The following is a 20,441-nucleotide window of genomic DNA, read 5'->3' as shown; positions in this document are numbered from 1 at the left end:
CCCTGCGGTAGGCTTCTTTCCATTCTAAACTTTACCTTAAAAAAAAATATCTCTCTAATGGGTTTCTGTTTTCCTCACCGAATTTCTTTTTTCAGCCATTGTATACTCAGGGTTAGAAATTCAACAGTGTTAGTATGTAGTTATCAGTTTGAGAGATTCTCTCTCACCTGTTTATCTGAGTTACTACGTCTATGATGATCAGTTTCAGGTATGTTCCGGCTTTACTGAAAATTTCAGAATGTCTCAAAAAAAAGACACTTGTTTTTTTTTTTCCTTTAGCCACGCCCAAGTACGAAGACCTACCTGTGAAGTATGGGAACGCTTTGTTGTTGTTTTTTTTAACTCTTGTTAGAGTAGATTAATGGTTCCTTGCCATGGGAAAATGTAACAAGGGAAAAAATGTATATTCAGTTAAAAGTACAACTTGAAACTGCCGACCGGAAAAGTATCATTATTATGCAGGGAGATTCAGAACTCATACGCAAAGCTTTAAGAAATGATAGAAACATCTAATTAAGCAAGTTTAGGCTCGCTGTAACTTAGCGTTGGGTTGCAACCGCTTCAGCCTCCACTGCCTTCTCTGTGGCAGGCAATGCACCACAAATTACGAATTTTTCACATTGCTTTTGTACCTGTCTGATGCTGATCTCCCTACGCAATCAATCACCTTCTTTTGATATCTTTCACCCCCTCTCTTTCCAATTTATTCATTTTTTTTGAAAACGCAGCCAAGTCGGGTTTGCGATTTCACTAATAGCGTAAAAATACGCATTCGTAACACTCACGGGTAAAACACGTTTATTTTATTCTTAAAATTTTATAATTATGATGTTTAAAACGATCTGTATGCCAGCGTCTTTAACGTGTATATGTTACTGCCAAAGTCCGAAATTGGCCAGTTCGTGAACTGGTCGGCCCAACTGACCCGATCAATGTCCGAATTTCGGGCTTTGGCCGGCCCTATATATCGATCCCTATAATTCGGGGTCATTCCCGCGTTGGTGTAATTTTTGTGATAATCATGGCCATTCATAATTATGATTATCTGTGGCAACCCTAACGATCGAAGGAATCGGAATATCGATGCCTTTGGGATCGATATATAGGGACCCGACAAAAGCCCGAAATTTCGGACATTGGCCGAATCAACTGGGCCGGTTCACGAACTGGCTGATTCCGGGCTTTAGTAGTAATATACGGTATATATTTCTGTATATCTAAATTCATTCATTCTTCCTTTTTCTCTTTCTTTTGTTCAATATACAGTCGAATCCCGTTTTAACGAATACCGTTACAGCGAAAATCTCATTTTAACGAACACTTTTCCAATCCTCCATGTAATTTTATATAAGAACAATGCAAAGACCCGGAATTCCTTTATAACGAAATTTCGTTTCAACGAAATTATTTCTCCGGTCTCTTGGCGTTCGTTATAACGGGATTCGGCTGTATAACTGTGTATGTTTGCTCACGGACTTCAGCCCTTTTCATTATACAGTGTATGGTCGTAACGTGAACGGTGGGCCACCTTGCTGGTGCTGTGTTCCATATTTTGAAGCAAATAAGGTAAACGCTTGAATTTATGTTATGTAAGAATCATGTTGAAGGTCTGCCTGCTGTTTCAAATGGGAGACCGACTCGCATGCGCTTGCGGTGGACCGCTAGAAGGCGCTATTTTTGAACGCATTGAAACGCGCTGGTTTTGTACAGAAGAGATGACTTGTTTCACGAATCAGAAGAAGGCGGACATACATTTCGTGTCTGATGCTGAAACCTTCGAGCAATTTCACCGGTGTCTGCGCGAAACGGGCTCCTTATGGTGTCCTAACACTCCTGGTACGGATTGTATCCACACATAATTCCGGATACCGGATTAAACAGATGTCTTCGTTTTCTCCTCTTTAGTTTCTCTTCCTGTTGTTTAATTGTGACCCTGGTTGCAGAATTACGGATATTCAAGGGAATATAAAATTTAGTTATGCATTAGTACACATTCAAGTCATAGTACTATGACCACTACCTATTTCTAATATCGATTGTGTGTAGCTAAATAAATGAAGCAAAAGTTGCGAGCTAGCTCGGCGGGAATATAAAGTGAATTTTAAGCATTCCGGAAGCCATTTTTTCGACCTTTGTGATTATGAATTCATCAATCAAAATTATGCATACCCATAAATGTTTGTTGTCTTTCCTGAAGTGTATGGGATCTTCCAGAACGGTAATAAGGTACAGCAAGAGGTTTTCCAGAAATGTATGAAAATTATACAAATAGCGTGACTAAGACTTCCATTGCTTTTCTAGTTCCCCAGGCTTGATTTGAATCTAACACACTTGGATCAATTCAATCATCATAGTCCTACCGTTAGATCTTCCGCCACGCACTTTCCAACGGCTATCAAATATGCTGTAGTCTGCTTGGATCAAGATAAATTCAAAAACCTTCCAGCATCTTATTGTGTCATTTCTAGACCATTTTGCTGCTACGTGGACTGCCTAAAGCCGTTTTTCTGGATCTACGTTGGTATGAAGGTGCACGTGCGAGCACCTTCGTGTCTCGTGCGTGTGTGTCATGAATAGTGTGTCTCCACTATTCATGCGACAGTTCATACAACTGGCTGACGCGAAGAGGAATTCAGGAAAGAAAGTTCACCTGCCTACGCGGGAATCGAACCACCGTCCTCTCGCAATTCGGGTGAGTGCCCTAGAGAGACCACTAAAAAAGAAGTTTCTAAACGAAAAAAAAAATGATATTGAAAATAAAACATATATGATATTCGTTCTATGAAAACATTTGGGACTTATCCTACCGGTCGTTGTAATTAAATGGTCGCTATGACGTGGGGTCGCTGTAACGAGCGTCGACTATACCATGTATAGCACACGCATATGAATGGACTATAATGGACTTGTATCCCTACGGGAAAAAAGTAAAATATCAAAAGGGGGGGGGGGTGGATCATAAAAATAGGTATCAAGCGGAAAAAGTAGATGGTGGAGTTTGTGGAAAGCAACCGATACTCTCGCTGCTGATAACTGCTGAAAGTTCGGGAATGCTAGATGCTAGAATAAGATAAAGAAAGAACTATCGAATAGATGAAAAGACTAAAAAGAACAGAGAAAAAAATAGCAAGTGGTTGGTAGAGAACAGTTTGAGGTAGAATGATGGCAGATCACAGAGGTGATGGATGGACGGGTAACCTCCCTGTTGCAGTCAAAAAAAAGATGCCGACGACCGCTTCTCAGGGGCGTCCATCTTTATGTATGCTTTTTATTATTATTATTTCCTTCTTGTTGGTCAAAAGAAAACTCTTCTACAGTGTGGTCTCTTCAGCGAACGGAACGATGATCCTTCTCATGAATATTCAAGGCTGAATAGGATTGAGGTATTCTCCGGCAAATACGACATTAATTCTGAAAGACTTCAGAAATCACACTTCTGGTAATTAAAGGTTGAGTTATCGCTGACGTGAAAAATAGCCGTCACTAACTCAATCAAAGAGGTGATGGTTTTTGCGGTAGTAATTTCTCTGAGCACCCGAAACCACACAATGGTTTCCCTGAGCTCCCAAAATCTTCAGGTGATTTTCCTGGGCTGCCTACAGGCCCCTAAGCAGAATATGCTGAAATCTGCGACGTACATCGCGGTCGAATCTGGAAGAATTTTAAGAAAAGTGTAGTGCACCTTACGAATACAAATACAAGGCCGAAACTGGCAAAATGCCCAACCAGGTAGCTGAAAAACATGCTAAAAAAATATGGATGTCGAATATATATAAAAAATACAGCAACCCTATAACAGCAATAAAAAGCCAATAATTAATGATGAAATATAAATATACTGCCCATAAAAAATTATGGTTGCTTCATCTACGTATAGATAGCTTCTCTATTTGTCCCATTATACAGAGTGTCCCGTAAGTACTAATGCGGCCTTTATCTCATCAACCGTCCGTTTTATAGGTTTAAAATCACCCACTACCAGTTTTGAGAGTGTACGCCCGAGTGGCGCAGTGGTAAGATGTCGTCTTCTACTATGGAGGTTTCCATCAATGTCCATGGTTTCGAATCCAGTCAACAGAACATCAAAGAAAGTTCTTCACCTGTGTCGAGCCTGGGGCGATCTCCGATAGATAGCGCCTTTATTTCTCACCCAACTCCACCAGTTGGAAATGGCCATATGGCGATATATGACTGGAGTTGATGTGTGGTAAAGTAGTTTGAAGATAGTGTAATTTACTACCATTAATGAGTTAGGTTCGAAATGAAGACGCCATCTATAGGCGGTCGCCTCAAGCTCGTTAGGGAAAAAATCGTATCTAGTCTCCCCCGGGTTAAAATGTCCTCTAAATTCTAATATGAAGTTATTGCCCTGCCTGTGCTGAGGCCAACAAAAAAATTCCAAATTTCCAAGTGCAATATTTGCTCAAATATTCGACGCCTTCCCTGAGCTGCCAAATTCTAGAAGCAGCTTTTCTGAGCTTCCAAAATCTACAAACGGCTACCCAGAGCTCCCAATATCTTAAAATGAGTCTCTCGAGCCCATGAAAACTCCAAATAGCTTCATCGAAGCTCCCAAAATTTTCAAGCAGGTTTCCTAAGCTGTAAAGTCTTTACAAAAAACGCTTTTTCTGACCTTACAAAATCTACAGGCGCCTTCCCTGAGCTGCCTAAGTCTTCAAGCGACTTCCCTGAGCTGCCTAAGTCTTCAAGCGACTTCCCTGAGCTGTCAAATTCTAGAAGCGGCTTCCTAGAGCTCCCCAAATCCTGAAAGTGGCTTTTCTGGGCTTCCAAAATCTACAAACAACTTTCCAGAGCTCCTAAAATCTTCGAATGACTTCCTCGAGCTCCTCAATTTTCAAGCAGATTCCTCGAGCTCCTAAAATCTTCGAATGACTTCCTCGAGCTCCTCAATTTTCAAGCAGATTCCTCGAGCTCCCGAAAACTCCAAGTGGCTTCCTCGAAGCTCCCATAATCTTAAAGCAGTTTTCCTTAGCTTTGACATCTTTACAAAAGACAAAGATTTCCCCCGACCTTCCGAAATTTACTAGCGGCTTCCCCTGACTTTCCTAAATGCGGGTGAAGACATCCATGAGTCCTATTAGTATCTAAATAATACTTTAAAAAAAGTTGCTTTTAACTAGATATAATTTTGAAATTTCAGACATTTTCGCACCTCATCCTGGAAACTTTAAACGTCTACACGAAGGTGCGCCTTACAGTTTGACAACTCTTTAATAGTCGAATCCACATCAAAGAAACTCGTGTTATTGACTAGAGATCAAAGTAAAATTAATGGGAATTCCATTCTTGAGATAAAGTCACTCCGATTTCAGAGAGATTGAGATTTATTTCAGTACTACTTTCTGGTCCTGATATCTGAGTGGACGACTCAGGATACCCAAATTTGTACACTTTACACAATGTATATTCTTTTATTATCCAAACATCTTTGACACTATCCGTGGATCTTCTCAATACTTGTGTCGCCCAAGGGCCTTATCTGATAAAAGTTGCAGCCCTGGTTATTTTTGAAGACACCGTTCCAATTTTAAATTCAGAGAAATCTCTAAGAAGGGCCACTTTCCTAAAAGGCCCATTTTTTAAAAAACACTTCTTTAGAAATTTGATCGTTTTTGTAAGCATTGTTGGATGATTGTAAATACAGTAAAATTTACAAAGGGGGTACAAACTCCGCATAATGGTCAATTTTTTTCATGTCAAATTTTTTTAGTAAAATTTCTGTTCACCTCTGTTGAAGGGGAACACCGCTTTGAGAAGAGCCGTTTTCCTAAGAGACAGGGAGTTTCAAAACTGTTTGAGATGAGTTTTACCGTTGTTATTTTTCTGTCCAACATAATTTTTTTAGCATGGTTGTACGTGAACGCGCAAACGTAACATATCATACCGAGCCGGAAGCTTCAAGCCCTCGTGTAGCCAATCCGTACGCAGTACGTGATCGGACTTGACAAAATGATTTCATCCATAGGAGAAAGGCAAAATAATAAATAATAATACTTTGTGTCTCGCAACAAATACTTGTGACGTTGCAACAGGATAATTCCGGTATGTTTGCACCCAAAAATGACCGCAATAAAAATATGCTGACATAACATTTTGTGATAATAACGATGATAGTAAACAATTGCGATCTCTTTTTATTATTATTATCAGTTTCAACACATGAACGTCAACTGAATAGTAAAAAGTACACGCGTCCCGAAACTGAAATAAATGTATATTCGCATCACGTCCTCGGAGTTACCTCGCTCTACTCTTTTGAAGCTGTTAATCAGTTGATCTATCAGCTCGTTTGAAGCTAATTGATGGTAGGAGCAACCTCGAACAGAACAAGAAAAGTTGGCGACATTTGAATAATAATCAATAGTAATTAATTAGCTAATTTCAGCTATAACAACGTCTACAATGAATAATTGAACAGTTTATCGTGTTGTACATTTATCTATTTGTGAATATGTTGTTTATATACGTCCCAGAAATCTCTACAAACAAAATGGAAGGTGATATTGTAGCGGTTGCCATTTTGGGTGCCTGAACCCCCAAGGATCCACGATTCTTTTACTTGGGGTTCACGGCCTAGTTGTAGAATTATCGTTGCCGTTGTTCGAAGTACGGAGCACTCCATTCCGTGTTCTGCGTCTTTGGCACTCCAATGATATTTCATTTCATTTGATACTTTAATAGACCCAACAAGAAAACTTGGGTTGGCTAAGAAATATACAATTGTAGATCACATCAAAAAATAATTATATAAATGAATTACTTGAAATGAAAATTCTTAATTAAATTAACACGCAAAAACACCGCTGCAACTTTGGTACGAGTATTAGTACTAGTGTGAAATCTTTTTTTAGTTCCTTTGCAGTCTTTCAGCAGATGACATTGCTATTTCGTTATATTTACTAATACTGGCTTGAATTTCTCCCATTTTTCGAGAATATTCTCACTGATAGATGGCTGTACGTAGTTTCTGCTGCTATAAAAATGGGGGTGGGGGGTACATGGCAGACAGAAGATTTCAGGGGATCCGTGACTAAAAGTATTTGGGAACTGCTGGTGTACATCAATACGAACAATTTTCGCATTGGAACCAGAGTCGCAACTTACTTATTTGGGAGGGGGGATACGTGCATCACACCAACTCCAGAATTCGCCAAAATATCACAAGGAACTACAGAGAAATTTCATACATGGTGTGAACGAGAGAAAATACATACAATATCTCCTCCCAATCACAGGCAATTACGGGAGAAAATATCATCCCCTTTTCCTCTCTCCAACGATAATATGGTGTGTGTGTTGGGGGGGGGGGGGGATTCTTTCATTCCTAGGTTTACTTTAGGAACTTTTTCCCCCTCCCTTTTTTGGCACCATTGGTCTAAATTCCAAGGAAACAAGCGCTAAATGAAAAAATCATTTGTAACCTCAGCTGGTTCCATTGCAAAAATTGTTTGTCTTCGCATGTATTATTACCTCTAATCCCGACAGTAAAGTTCTGTGATACCTGTACATATCTTGACTTCTGAATATACTGCTCTAAACTCGCCTTTTATCCCACATAAAATTGCTTTTAAAATAAAATAGCATTCACAATGGCGAACGAAACGTCGAAAGACAAAAACTGTACTCCACGTCGGCCAAAAAACCCGAAAACTTTCATACTTGATTATAATTTACAAAGAAAATAGCCATATATGTTCTTTAAACCACGTATGTGAACATTACCATATACTATATTTAATTGCCCATCTGAGTCAGTTTTATCTCCCGCGCTAAAGGGACAGTGAAAGAATGTAAAAGCCCATTCCATTTATACCTTTTCTTTTGTATAGTAAACGAATTACCTTTTCTTTAAAGGGCAAAAAAAAATGGAAAGGTAAACCTAAACAAGTTTACCTGATCGTCTGGCCCCCGCGGGTAGGAAGAACATACAAACGGGGCAGAAAATGAAGAAACCTCCCGGACCGAGACCACCTTGTCACATTAGGGAGGACCTTATCTGGGAGTCCAATCTCGGACTTCAAATTTTCCGCTCTTTTAGGCGGTCTCAGCTGGGTGCCGAACCATAGGACATTTCTCACTCCAGAAGTCCATTTCTCTTCTCTCCTCTCGGTTCCTGTTTACGTCTGTGGAAGCGGGTTGAAAAAGCACCGACATTCTTCGCGAAACGTCTCAATGGCCCACACCTTAAAGCACGCGACGCTAACTAACAGGACGGAAAAAGAAGTTACAAAAAAAAAATTATATATATGTACATGCTTCTACCATACCTCACTGCAGGGTATCCTCAACCTTATCAGCGTGCGACGCAAACGTGTGAGTCCGTTCTGTACAATTCCGAAAGAACAAAAATATACTGAAGCAAATAACTGCCGAAATCTTTTTTTTTAGGATGCTACAGTTTGGAAAAGACAACACTCTGCAATAGATAAATACTATAGTCAAAATCTGTTACAACGACATCCAAGATTCCACTAAATTTTGGTGTTATGACCAAACCACGAAGTTGACGTTTTCAAGACCTTTTTTGGTGGCCTCTCATAGCCTGTGAAGTTGAAAATTCCCTCTTTTTTTTTTTTTTTTTTTTTAATTTAAAAAAAAAGTTTAAATTTCACTCACAGGAGCGCTGTAAACGAAAAACTAAACATAGCACATAAAATGAAACACAAACAGTGCATAATTACTGTTTATGGCAATTTGCATTACATAAAGCTACCATACTTCAACATGTGAACAGGGCCGCAACAAGGGGGGAACAGGCCCCGGGCGCTAGACCCAAGGGGGCGCAAATTTCATTCTGAAACCTCTTCTTCAACATTACAAGGGGACGTCAAAATGCGCGCTTGCCCCGGATGACCACGCATCTAGTTGCGAATCTGCATGTGAACATGTGTGAGTACCCTTTCATCCCTTTAGCTGTAGCATGAGATAAAAGGGGCGCTCTTATTGATATGCAGAGCCGCAACTAGATGCTTGGTCAGCCAGGGCAAGCACGCTTTTTTGGCACCCTTGTAATGTTGAAGGAGTGATTAAAGAGTGAAATTTGCGTCAATTCTTGTTCAGCCTGCGCCCCCACCCTAGTTGCGGCTCTGCTGATATGTGAGTTTTATGTAACGCAAATTGCGTGTCATAAACATTACTTATGCACTTTTATGTTTCATTTCATGTGTTCTGCCGTTTTACAACGCCACCTGTGAGTGAAATTTAAACTTTTTAATTTATCAACTTATTACCCCTCTTTCCCCTGTATCCGCTTATGCGTTGATGAGTAAATCGAATTGTCATACACGCATTTGTTAATTTTATGTTTTTTTCACACGTTAGGAAAAAAAAACAATTACGGTGGTATATATACGCGGGATCCTTTTCTTTTTCGAGATGTGGGGAGCAGCAAAGAACGGAAGCATTCTCATTCTCAGACCCCCCCCCCCCCAATTGTCCTTAATGTCCACAATTTGCAAACTTATTCATCATGAAACAAAGTGCCTTTCTTAGTTGATTTTGACCATGACTATAACAAACGGGTTACAATAAAATTTCATCAGTAAAAATGAGCCTTCTATAAAATATTAATAAATAATATGTATGCAGAGAGAGAGAGATTATATTATACACAAGAGAAACAGTATCTAACCTCTTCTGCCACCTATGAAATAAAACGGTTACAATTCTTCGATTGAAATTGTTACTTGGTTTCTAAATTATGTGCTGTATTGAAAAAATTAATGCAGTATGATATTGATAAATATTTTATAAACAATAATTTTAGTTAATTTGTCCCATTTGGTGTTAAAATTTTAACAGTTGTTATTTGTACACGGTAAAGTAACATTAGTATTGTATATTTAAAATATTTTTCTAGAAGGCCCATTTTGCTGATAGACTTTTATTTTTACTAATAACATTTTATTTATTGATCATGGACAAAGCTAACAAAGAAAGGCACCATTTTTTCATGTTGAATAACCTAGAAGGGTGAGGCTGATAGGGCTCCAGCCCCGGCACGATTCTCATCATTTTTGTGATTTTTCCATGCTATAAATTTACTGTTGGAGGGTCCACAAAATGCCCCAGCATAGAGCCCCTACTCCATGATGTGGAGACCCATGACAATGGCTCCCCACAACCTGGTCCCAGACTCCCTTGGCTGAGATGTTTGGTGCACCTCCTTTATAGTTAATTTATACTGTAAAAAATAATAATAAAACGGTTTGTCCCGGGCCAGAGCCCTGCTAGGCTTACCCTTGTAGGGATCATGGTTCTCATTAAAACCATGGAAGATGGATGCTTGATTTCGTACTCAGGAGTTCAGGGTTATTCACCGACAACTCGGATGAACACCCCGAGATTCAATGATTCGTATCATGATTATTTCAGTCTGAGTACGTGGGATTTTCTTGTAATGAATCAATGCTCTTGATTCGTGAATGTGCTTCCCAATAGACTAACAGGGCTCCAACTTCGTGGATATTCATAGAAATTAGGGCAATCTTAAGAGCGTCATCGGCATCCCGGGGCAAGTGTTGTTCGGGTACCCTTATCTGGTTGAAATTCACAACCTACCAGTTTATATGCTTTCTCTTGAAAATCATACTGTCGGATCTCAAATAATCATGAGACTCTCGTGTGCATCCGAGGACCCTGGGTAAGGCCCATGCGTTAAAAGTACCGAGAGTCCTCGCTTATCACTCTACAAAATAATGAAAATTTCCATTTTCAAAGACAAAGGGGGGAAAACACGTCTTAGAGAATAGTTCAATTTGAATTATTATAGGTGGCAGAAAACATTAAAAACCTGTAAATTTCTCTTTTAAACACGAAGACGTCAAACTTAAAAAATAATTTAAGAAAAGCACTCATTTCTTTATAAAATTTGAATTTTTGCCAGACTGTTCACGGGGCCATCTTTATTTGACTTTATGATGTGAAAAACAAAAAATGATGAATGATGTCGAGGTCCCAGAATGGAGCCGTCAGCCCCAACCTCCTTATGGGGGGGGCCAGACAGGGACCTCAGTTGCACGGGGGCTTCCACGATAAGATCTGGCACAGCGATTTAAGTCCATTATTTGTGTATATGAAGTCGTGGTAACTAAGCCTTCTCTCATTTTGTCCTGGGGCTATGATGCTGCTGAGACAGCAGTACAAACACTTATTTTGAATAAATATTGAAAAATTTGAGTTACATAGAACAGCCTCATTGTCATCAAGCGTTTCTCAGAACAGCTTTATAACTTTCACTGGTTCCGCGACAAGCTTTACGTTGGAAACCCATGCAATAGAACTGACAAACATAGTCTCAATGTGCGAGTAACATTATTTTGACACATTGTCTTATATGCATTTCTACGGAAACTTCTTTTCGTTTGTCATTTTTCCTCTTTCCACACGCCTTTATAGCCTTGAAAGCACAGTAAATATTTTTATTGTCTATCCAAAAAGGCATGCAGAAAAATGTACCATTTTCAAGCAATTTTTCCAAACCGATGGTTAAATTTTAAAAAAAAAAATTCTATATCAATACTTTTTCTTTTTTTCAGTCACGTCGCAGTGACCAACAGATTCACAACATTTAGAACCACGCTCATAAAAACACTATATTCACATTCATTGCCAGTTTCTCCTTCCGGATTGAAAAGACAAACGGCACCTACTACTAAACCGCATATGCACCACTGAGAGACTTCTAACGAATGGTGACAAATCGGAATATGGTGTATATATGTTCTGGTACCCAATGTAGGGTTACCAGATTCGCGTAAAAAGTCTGGTCTGAGGCCTGCCAAGGTCCCGGCCTAGAAGACCCTGGATCAGGACTTCAGGATGTGGAGGGTCATAATACGGAAAAAAGTCAAAATTTGCAAATGCATATGGACGTATATATATAAAAAGCTATACAAGTCTTGAAACGTCTTGACATTTTGGCATATGTCTAAACCCCCACCAACACACTTCAGTACACGGCATCTGCTGTTGGTGCGCAAACAATAGTATTCTTAAAAATGGATATTGCGGTTTTCTTCTTTCAGAGCTTTTTTCCGACTGTCTTTTTCATGTTATCCTGGGTCAAGCTGGGCCATGGTTAAAGCAGCATCTGCCCTGCTAGAATTGCCTCCTAGGACTTGGATTCACCTGGGAATTTCGAGGGCGTCGGTCAAAGCGTGTAAAAATGTGTGGAAGAAAAACACATGTAAAACACTCATGATAAAGAAGAGCTATATGTTTCAGAATGAAAAAAAATCCTCTAAAAAATAGAATGTTTCCGGAAAACTGAAAATATTGGGACAAATTTTCTAAAACGTAGGAGAATGCTTGAAATGACACCAAAAAGGAGGGCAGATGGTAACTCTAACCTAATGTAGAGTTTGTTTCTGAAGAATGCCTGTTATGTATTAAAAAAGTGATACCATGTCTTCCGGGTTTGTAAGCAAACAACTCTGCAGATCATTTTGTTCGTTGTATTATATAATTTTTTGAAATGCTGTAAGCCTGATTGCTCTCTGCAGAGTGGCTTTTATTTGCAAATGGATGGCAGCACTTGAACGCAAAAACAAGCCCAATACTTGTGCTTATAAACAGGACGATTCAAAAGTCAGTTAACATTTGAAAGTTCAATAATTCAAGGAATAACATATGTGGAAGAGTACAAACCAACGCACATGATGGAAACGACATGGGGGTTTTATTCAAACCTTCAAAAAATAATTACGAAATGGCCAATAGATGACCTTTTATCTGATAACAAAAGCAAGAATTAGCACATTTCAATGCATCTGTTAGCAAAGATTAATAAATACATCAATTAAAAATAGATTAAAATCCGTCCAGCGCCATGTCTTGATCATTTTTGTATTTTTTTTTCTCTCTTTTAAGGTTTGAATAAAACTCTACATAATTTCTAGCATGTGCACAAATTCGTCCCCGTCCTCCCGTATATTATTCCTCCATGAATTATTGAACTTCAAATGTTTTCTGACTTTTGAACAACCCTGTAAAGGCCTATCCTTTATTCCTTTTTTTTTTTTCTTTTGGCCCCCAGTTCCAACAAAAGATGAATAAAATGCATTTCTATCAAACTTTTTGCTGTAAAATGATATGATTGCATAATTTTCAGATCAGACTATGTGGCAATCAAACACAACTACCAGTTTCACTGGATAAATTCATAAGCCACTTGACAGGATATTGTGTGCTTTAGATCCCAATGTTATCCACTTTGCGAGAGAGTTTTGAATACATATAGTTTTAAAGATGTAATAATTAATAGAAAAATTAGGCAGAGTCAAAAACTCATTCAATACATGGTTACGGCTAATAAGAACGATTATAAAATTTAGAAATGCTTCTAAAAAATGGGTTCCCTATCTGGTTCGCTATTTAATTTAACGACAATTTCCCATGCTTTTTTTAACCAATCAAACAAAATGCTCCATTTATGAGAAAAAAAATTTTTAACTTCAAGTAAATTTTTGTTGCTAAATTTAAAACATGCCATACGTTGAAAACCATTTATTCCCTCCTCCCCATTGTTAAAGATGTCTTTTGTTAGTATAATTGTTACGTTTTAAGTTTGAAGTCTACCATCTTCAAAAAGTGATCAGCAACTGGTTAGTCATTTAGCAAAGTGGCTGATGTATGAAGTCCGGGTAATATGCAAAGTGGCTGGGCATTTCACAAAAACGCTAGACTTCAGAGAGAGAGAGAGACTGACTAATATATATATTATAATAACACGTGCATGCTTATTTTCAAAAGAACAATTAATAAATTTACATTACTATTTATAAAAAAGTTGAGTGGGCTGCTTTGCAAAAGTGGAAAATAGCCCAACAAATAGCATATGGTAGTGGTATAAAAGTATTTAAATATTATATTTCTTGATCAGCCATTCAAGGGAAGAGTTCATTTACATTTTGGAGATGTTCCGTTTTTTAAGAAAATTAGTGGAAATGTTACCTTTTGATCGAAATTGGAACTGGTTAGGGCTGAAAAATTGGAAATTTCTATGCTACCTTGTTGATTCCAGAAGGTTTCACTTAGACAAAAAAGGTACCAACTGTATTTCTTTTTTAAGATAAGAAACGTGATCATTCTACCATGAAACCTTCACTAATGGATGCTCCTGTTAGCAGACACCTCACTAACGGACACTCTTTTAAATTACGTCGACGGGACTCAATCTGCATTTTAAATCTGCATTAATGGACACTCCCCATAAGCAGATAAATTTTTCGGCTCCATAGATGTCTGTTATCGAAAGGTTTAACTGTAAGATGCAACTTTGAAAGTATACTAAAATATGTGTCATTTTGAAAAGAAAAAAAAATCCCTTAATACAAATAGGAAAACTGCATTGTTATGTTCCCCTTTGAATGAAAAATACCAAGCTAAATGAACAAAGAGGATATATTCCCTTTCGTTAGAAACCACTAACTTTATATTGTAATTTCTAATAAATATATTCCAGTTTGAAAAAATTCCTGTTCCAATAATCCTACACAGCTCATCACAAAGATTCAAAAACCATTGGAAAGGGAATTTCGAAGAAAAAGTGGAGATGTTCTCTTTTGAAAATAAGCTCCTTACATGAGAGAGAGAGAATGGTACTAGTATTTTTCAATACCAGTATAGACTACCATACTGCATGAAAGAATTGGCTTATTCAAGAACAGACTTATACACGAGTATACATAGTAAAATAATGAAATCACTCTGAAATAAAAACAAAAAAAAGTATGATACCCCCTTTGCCACAATATTTATTTCTAAATTTTTTTGACAGTGCACCAGTGGAAACACCCCTCAAACATTAGATGAAATATACACAAGCAGAAACATATCAATTTCTTTTTACATGCCACCATACTTATGAACAGGTTATTCACACAGGTTATAGAGGAATCTGTATCGAAGAGAGACAGATCTGTACATTTCAAACTGGGCCAACAAGTAGGGGGAAAGGTAAAACGAAAACATACAAATGAAAAACTTTCGATTAAGCCCGTGCAAAATGGAATAACTACACATACTTTTGCAAAATGTGATCTATACTGCCCATAATCGAAATAAACTACCTAATCTCAGAAGTTATACTAGTGAATATCTACACTCGAAATCACAGTAGAGGTGTCATTTAAAAAAAATGTTACTTGTATTGTACTGGCTTTCTCTCACAGGCACACATATAGGCAACTCTTATCATTTCATTATCAAATCATTAACATGTTACATTTATACATTACAACATGACACAGGAAAAAGTGCAGTTTACAAAATTAAGTGTGATTTTTCCAATCAAATTAGAATTTACCCTTTAATCCTTTGAAAATTGTTTCCTCATTAAAATGTAGAGAAATTGCAATTTCATTCCATAATTTACATTTCAACAATATATTTTTTCAATAATACACATATTATTTTGTTCTGAGATGTCTCATATTCTTTGCATTGTGAGATAATGTTCTTGTATTTATACATTTGAATTAAAAAAACAAATATTTTTCTTAAATGCATCCACTCATGCAAATTTCAAATTATCAGTACCTTTCTTTTCAATATGCATAAACATATTCAGAAAAATATGTACACTGTCTGCACAAAAAGTAACCACCAGCTACTAAATTCTACACAATCTTGTCTGAGCCACAGTGATCGCCATGTGTTATTTGCCTTACCTGGGTATCTTATAATCTTTATTTTTCTTCAGATTTTTAACTATCAATTTTTTGAAATAAGCACATGGGGGGGGGGGGAGGTGGTCACCAAATATTGTCTAAAATTTGGGATTAAAAACTCATTTAGCACTTTGTGAATTTTTAATCAGTAACTTCCAGTTTTGAATAGAAATTTAGTGGCAGCTTTCTTTCTTTCTCACACCTAAAAAACTTCATTCAATAATAATGAATTCAGTTTGTCACTTTCTGTGGAGAAAAAACATTTTTTTCTCGTGTGTGTATATGCTACCCATTCATATGTAAACAATATGTTTTTACCAATTATTATTTTTAAATATTTATTTCTATTCCAACTACCCAAAAGAAGAAAAAATATAATAATATTCAGCATTACAAAAATAATCTTAAAGGGAGAAGAAATTGAAGTTTTAAATGCATAATCTGCCGGTTATACACAGGAAAATGTTAGATAGTGCAACAAAGACGACTGCAGAAAATTCAGTTTAGAAACTTTCTGTGCAGAGGGTGTACATTCATAAACAGCCATAATAACTTGTGTCAGCAAAAGAAATTTAAAAAATTATTGTGGAAAAAAAATTTGGAAAACAAGAAAAATCTGCAATTCCTATCATCTTCAAAATAAAACTGAGAAATTATAATACTGAATATAAATGTATGTAAAGGGATCAAATAGAGTTTGTATTCTTTTAGGAAAATTCAATAAATTGAAACTTGTTTAAAATTTTCCACCCCATGTGACGTAGTTATATTTTAAAAATATGAGGTCACCATAAAAATATATAAAATATATAATACAGCTTTACACAAAATTATGTGTACATTGATAATTGATTAACCAAAAAGCATATTTTGTCTTTTCTGTGAAGTCTGTGATATTTTAATAAGTATAATATCAAATAAAGAAGCCATGAGACAATTAAAAGCAAATTATTTTGCATTTTACATGAATTTAACACTTGTAACAAAAAGAAAATTAGGAGATCAAAGCCATTATTTTAGAATAAACTACATTACACACAGTATAAACAATTATTTAACTCACAAGATTTGTATATGCAAATATTAATTTATTGAAAATAGACCCCCCCCCCCTTTTCAAAAAAAAGCATACCAATCGTACTTGGGCTCAGTTTAGAAAAAATTTATATAAATGTATTAAAAATATATGAGCAATGCAATTTTAAATTTCAAATATAACTAATTACGTCATACAAAAATACAAATTTTATGTATATTTGCGACTTCAATCTAGGTCTTAAGTAAAAAATTAAATTTATTACAGAGCTTTAAGGCATAGTATTAATATAAGAAACATATTCACATCGTAAAAAATCACAGGGAATGGAATGTCCAAACACTACAGCCTACATATCACTGCAGCATAAATAATTTATTTTACTCATAATAATAATATTGCAATTATTGGAAAGTGGCGGCACAATAATAGTTTGTATCATATGAAAAATTGCTTACAATGATAAGCCTAATTCAGCAAACAACACCTAACAAAATGTTCAGCATACAAAGAACAATAGGGCTAAAGAAATCTCGAAATACTCAAATGGGAAAAAACATAGGTTCAAAGCAAAAAAAAAACACATCTAAATGGTGCACATAGCTCAAGAGTCATTATGAACTTTACAATACATGAAATCAAAGGGAACAAATATCTATGTAATATACTTCTAAAAAAAATGTGGCATGCTGAAAAATATATATTTAATGAAAATTGATGTTATTTCAATTGATGAAACTCTTCTACAGATGTGACTCAATAAAATGGCATAATAACCAAACTCTTAAAATTCTCATCCTGACCTTCCGAACCATAGTGATATTGTTTACTGCACACACAAACACAAAAAAACATTTTTTTTTTTGCTTGTTTGTGGTATGATTCTCAATTCAACTGACAATAAATATTCAGATCACTACTCGATGTCAAATATTCAAACAAGCAGCTTCTACATACGTAACAAAATACTAGCTTAAAAAAATATATAAACTAGAAAATCTCATTCTAAAAAAACAACCTCTCTTAGTCCAAAAATGCAATATCAAGTTACATTTGAATGTACCTCACCTTTTTCAGAACAAAAACATGTAATTAATGAAATAATTACATGAAATTAACTTCAACTTATCTATCTTTTCACTGCCTTTTCTAGAATCACAATGTTTAATACGAGACATTAAAAATAACTATAAATGCCCATTTATTTTATGTATTCACAACTATGTTAAGAAAACAAAAAACAATCTGACGTAATTCTTTAAAGTTTGTTAACAGCAAGAAAAATGAAAGCTATTAGATTTAAATAATTTGACAGTGAAAAAATTAAATACTTACAAACTCTTGCAAATAAACAACCTATTATCAAAATGCATTTTGTGCAGCAAATCTAAAAAAACTAACAAAAACTTATGTTGCATGACAATTTCATGAGAGAAAAAATAGTTATGAGCACAAAGTGCAATTTATATAAAATGTAGAGGATAGCATAAATTACTTATAATCAACTGAATGCAAATCAAAAGAAAAATAAATCAGTGGCAAAACAATAGTCAATAACTAGAATGCATACTACAGCCTTTTGATTCAATGACTTGCAATAGTATGTTACAAGGCTATAGCTACATGCTACTTGTTCAAATACACTCAACAATTATCTACAAAATTTACAAGGAAAAACAAAGTTTAAAGGCACATCAAAACTAAAATTAAATAAATTGTTTTAAATATTTGTTTAATGGCTTGAATTCTGATCTGTGCAACACAGCAGAAAAACAAGCCAATATTTTTCTAAATTCAGTTTATATTCAATAATAATTAGGCAAATCTTTTAAGTATATTTCTGGTGGGGGAGAATTAATCAAAAAAACATAACTACAACAAAACATTATACACAATATGTGTTAGAATGACAAACATTTTCTTCAAAAAGAATTTAACAAAATTAGGAGTCATATTAGAAATTACGTGGGAAAGATGTATCGGAACCAGGAGTACTGGGACTTCTTGGTGAATCCCCATCAGAGGCAATGTAATTTCTGAGAAAAACAGATGTGCCGTAAAATCTATCTTGTTCTTCTCTTTGATGGATAAACTCTTCTTCCAGTTTCTAAAAAAACAAAAATCACTCTAAGATTAATACTAATTATGATGCTTCTAACAACATGAAAAGCCTGCCTAACTAGACATATCTAATAAACCATAACATATTTATGGCATATAATGAAAACCTCCTATATCAAAAATTCCAAACTTTATGGGAAGAACAAAAAAGGCTTGTTATTAAGAACACACAAAGAATATACAGATGGGACAAATATGGATTTGACTGAATAACTGAGTACCGAATATTCGACTAATGCTTTAGCCAAATATCAATTTTCTTAAAATTCACCACAATTATGAATAAACTTGATGTTTTAATTAAAAATAAAATTACTGGCAATTTTAAATGATTGAAATTTGATTTTAATTATGCAATTTTCGGAGCTCCCACTCAAAAAATTAGAAAAAGTAGAACTGAAAAGTATGATGACAACATAATCATAGCATAATGGGGAAAAAATCCCAAAAAAAAATTATTTAAAAAAATTTTATTTATATATATACCATTATTTCAATATCCTGTAAGATTGATTCAAGCCAAAGCAAAATGGCAGAAATGACTAGGTTACAAAAACAATACTTGGCCAAAACAATGTACTAGCAACAACGAATAAATCTTTTGTCTCTCCCAATATATATTACTAGCTGATACCCGGCGACGTTGCCCCCACCGTGAAAAATTAATATATGTATATTAATTATTCCTTAAAAAAAATTCTGTATCAAGTACGAAAAAATTACTTTTATTTTTAAATATTTTAATTAAAAACTTCAGGCAATTGCTTGCGGATACACAATGTTTTGTTTTCCATCTGGTGTGTAGATGTACAAATTTTTGGGATTACCAACACGCGAACAGGCAACGTAAAACTGTCCGTGTGAAAAACAGGGCTCAAGTAGGTTGATACCTGCCACTGCTAACGACTGGACTTGCAATTTGTTGATTGTCATGGCAAAAGATAAACAAATCTGGAACTTTAATCACTTCAAAGTGAATGGCATGTCTTCAGTGATAATTGGGATATGTGGAATGAAGACATCTTCTTTGGCACATCCAGTTAGAATCGTTGCTTCAATGATGTAATTGTGCAATTTCTTCAAGCAGAGTCTGGAGCCATTGCAGAGTCTCTGTGTCTCTAAATTTCTTAAAAGAATTATAAGTGCACCGACTTTGAGGGTCAAGTTGCGTGGTGGCACACTCGGAATATCCAAAGAGTTCAGAAATTCTGCAGGATACAGAACTGTCTGCACTGTGTCTGTGACAGTGTCAACTGATTTGTAAAATGTGGAGTCTCCTGGAATAATTTTCAGGATTTTTTCGTTGATCTTGTTCATACTGTGATTTTGCCGTGCCAGAATTGCTCTTTCACAAAGCCACGCATGGTTTCAGTGATTTTGTTGAATGTTTGGTCCATATACTCTCCCCCCCCCCTCCCCAAATAACCTTAAAAACGATACAATTTCTGCTTTTACAGAATCATTAATTGCAATCTACAACATTTGTAACATTGAACAATTATATCAATGATTCCCCCCCCCTCCTTTTTTAATTGATTTCAATTAAAATCAATTACACAAATTTTGTTGATAGGATTTGGTAAAATAAGACA

The 20,441-nt window shown here is 35.9% G+C and overlaps 1 protein-coding gene across 1 annotated transcript in view; it reads right to left on the bottom strand.

Moving 5' to 3' along the window:
* Positions 1 to 18,537: 18,537 nt before the first annotated feature.
* Positions 18,538 to 20,441, bottom strand: part of Slik (Sterile20-like kinase) — a 43,883-nt gene continuing 41,979 nt past the window's right edge. Inside the window, exon 22 of the mRNA XM_089254559.1 lies at positions 18,538 to 18,835. Coding sequence (XP_089110685.1) covers positions 18,683 to 18,835 — 153 coding nt within the window. The 3' untranslated portion in view covers positions 18,538 to 18,682. The remainder of the gene's footprint in view (positions 18,836 to 20,441) is intronic.

The sequence above is a fragment of the Pholcus phalangioides genome, unplaced genomic scaffold, assembly GCF_987345545.1.
Source record: "Pholcus phalangioides strain wild (caught in Gottingen) unplaced genomic scaffold, Ppha-v1.0 ptg000042l_1, whole genome shotgun sequence".
Taxonomy (NCBI): Eukaryota; Metazoa; Arthropoda; class Arachnida; order Araneae; family Pholcidae; genus Pholcus; species Pholcus phalangioides.
The sequence above is the reverse complement of the archived record's forward strand: the minus strand, read 5'-3'. Positions and strand labels throughout refer to the sequence as shown.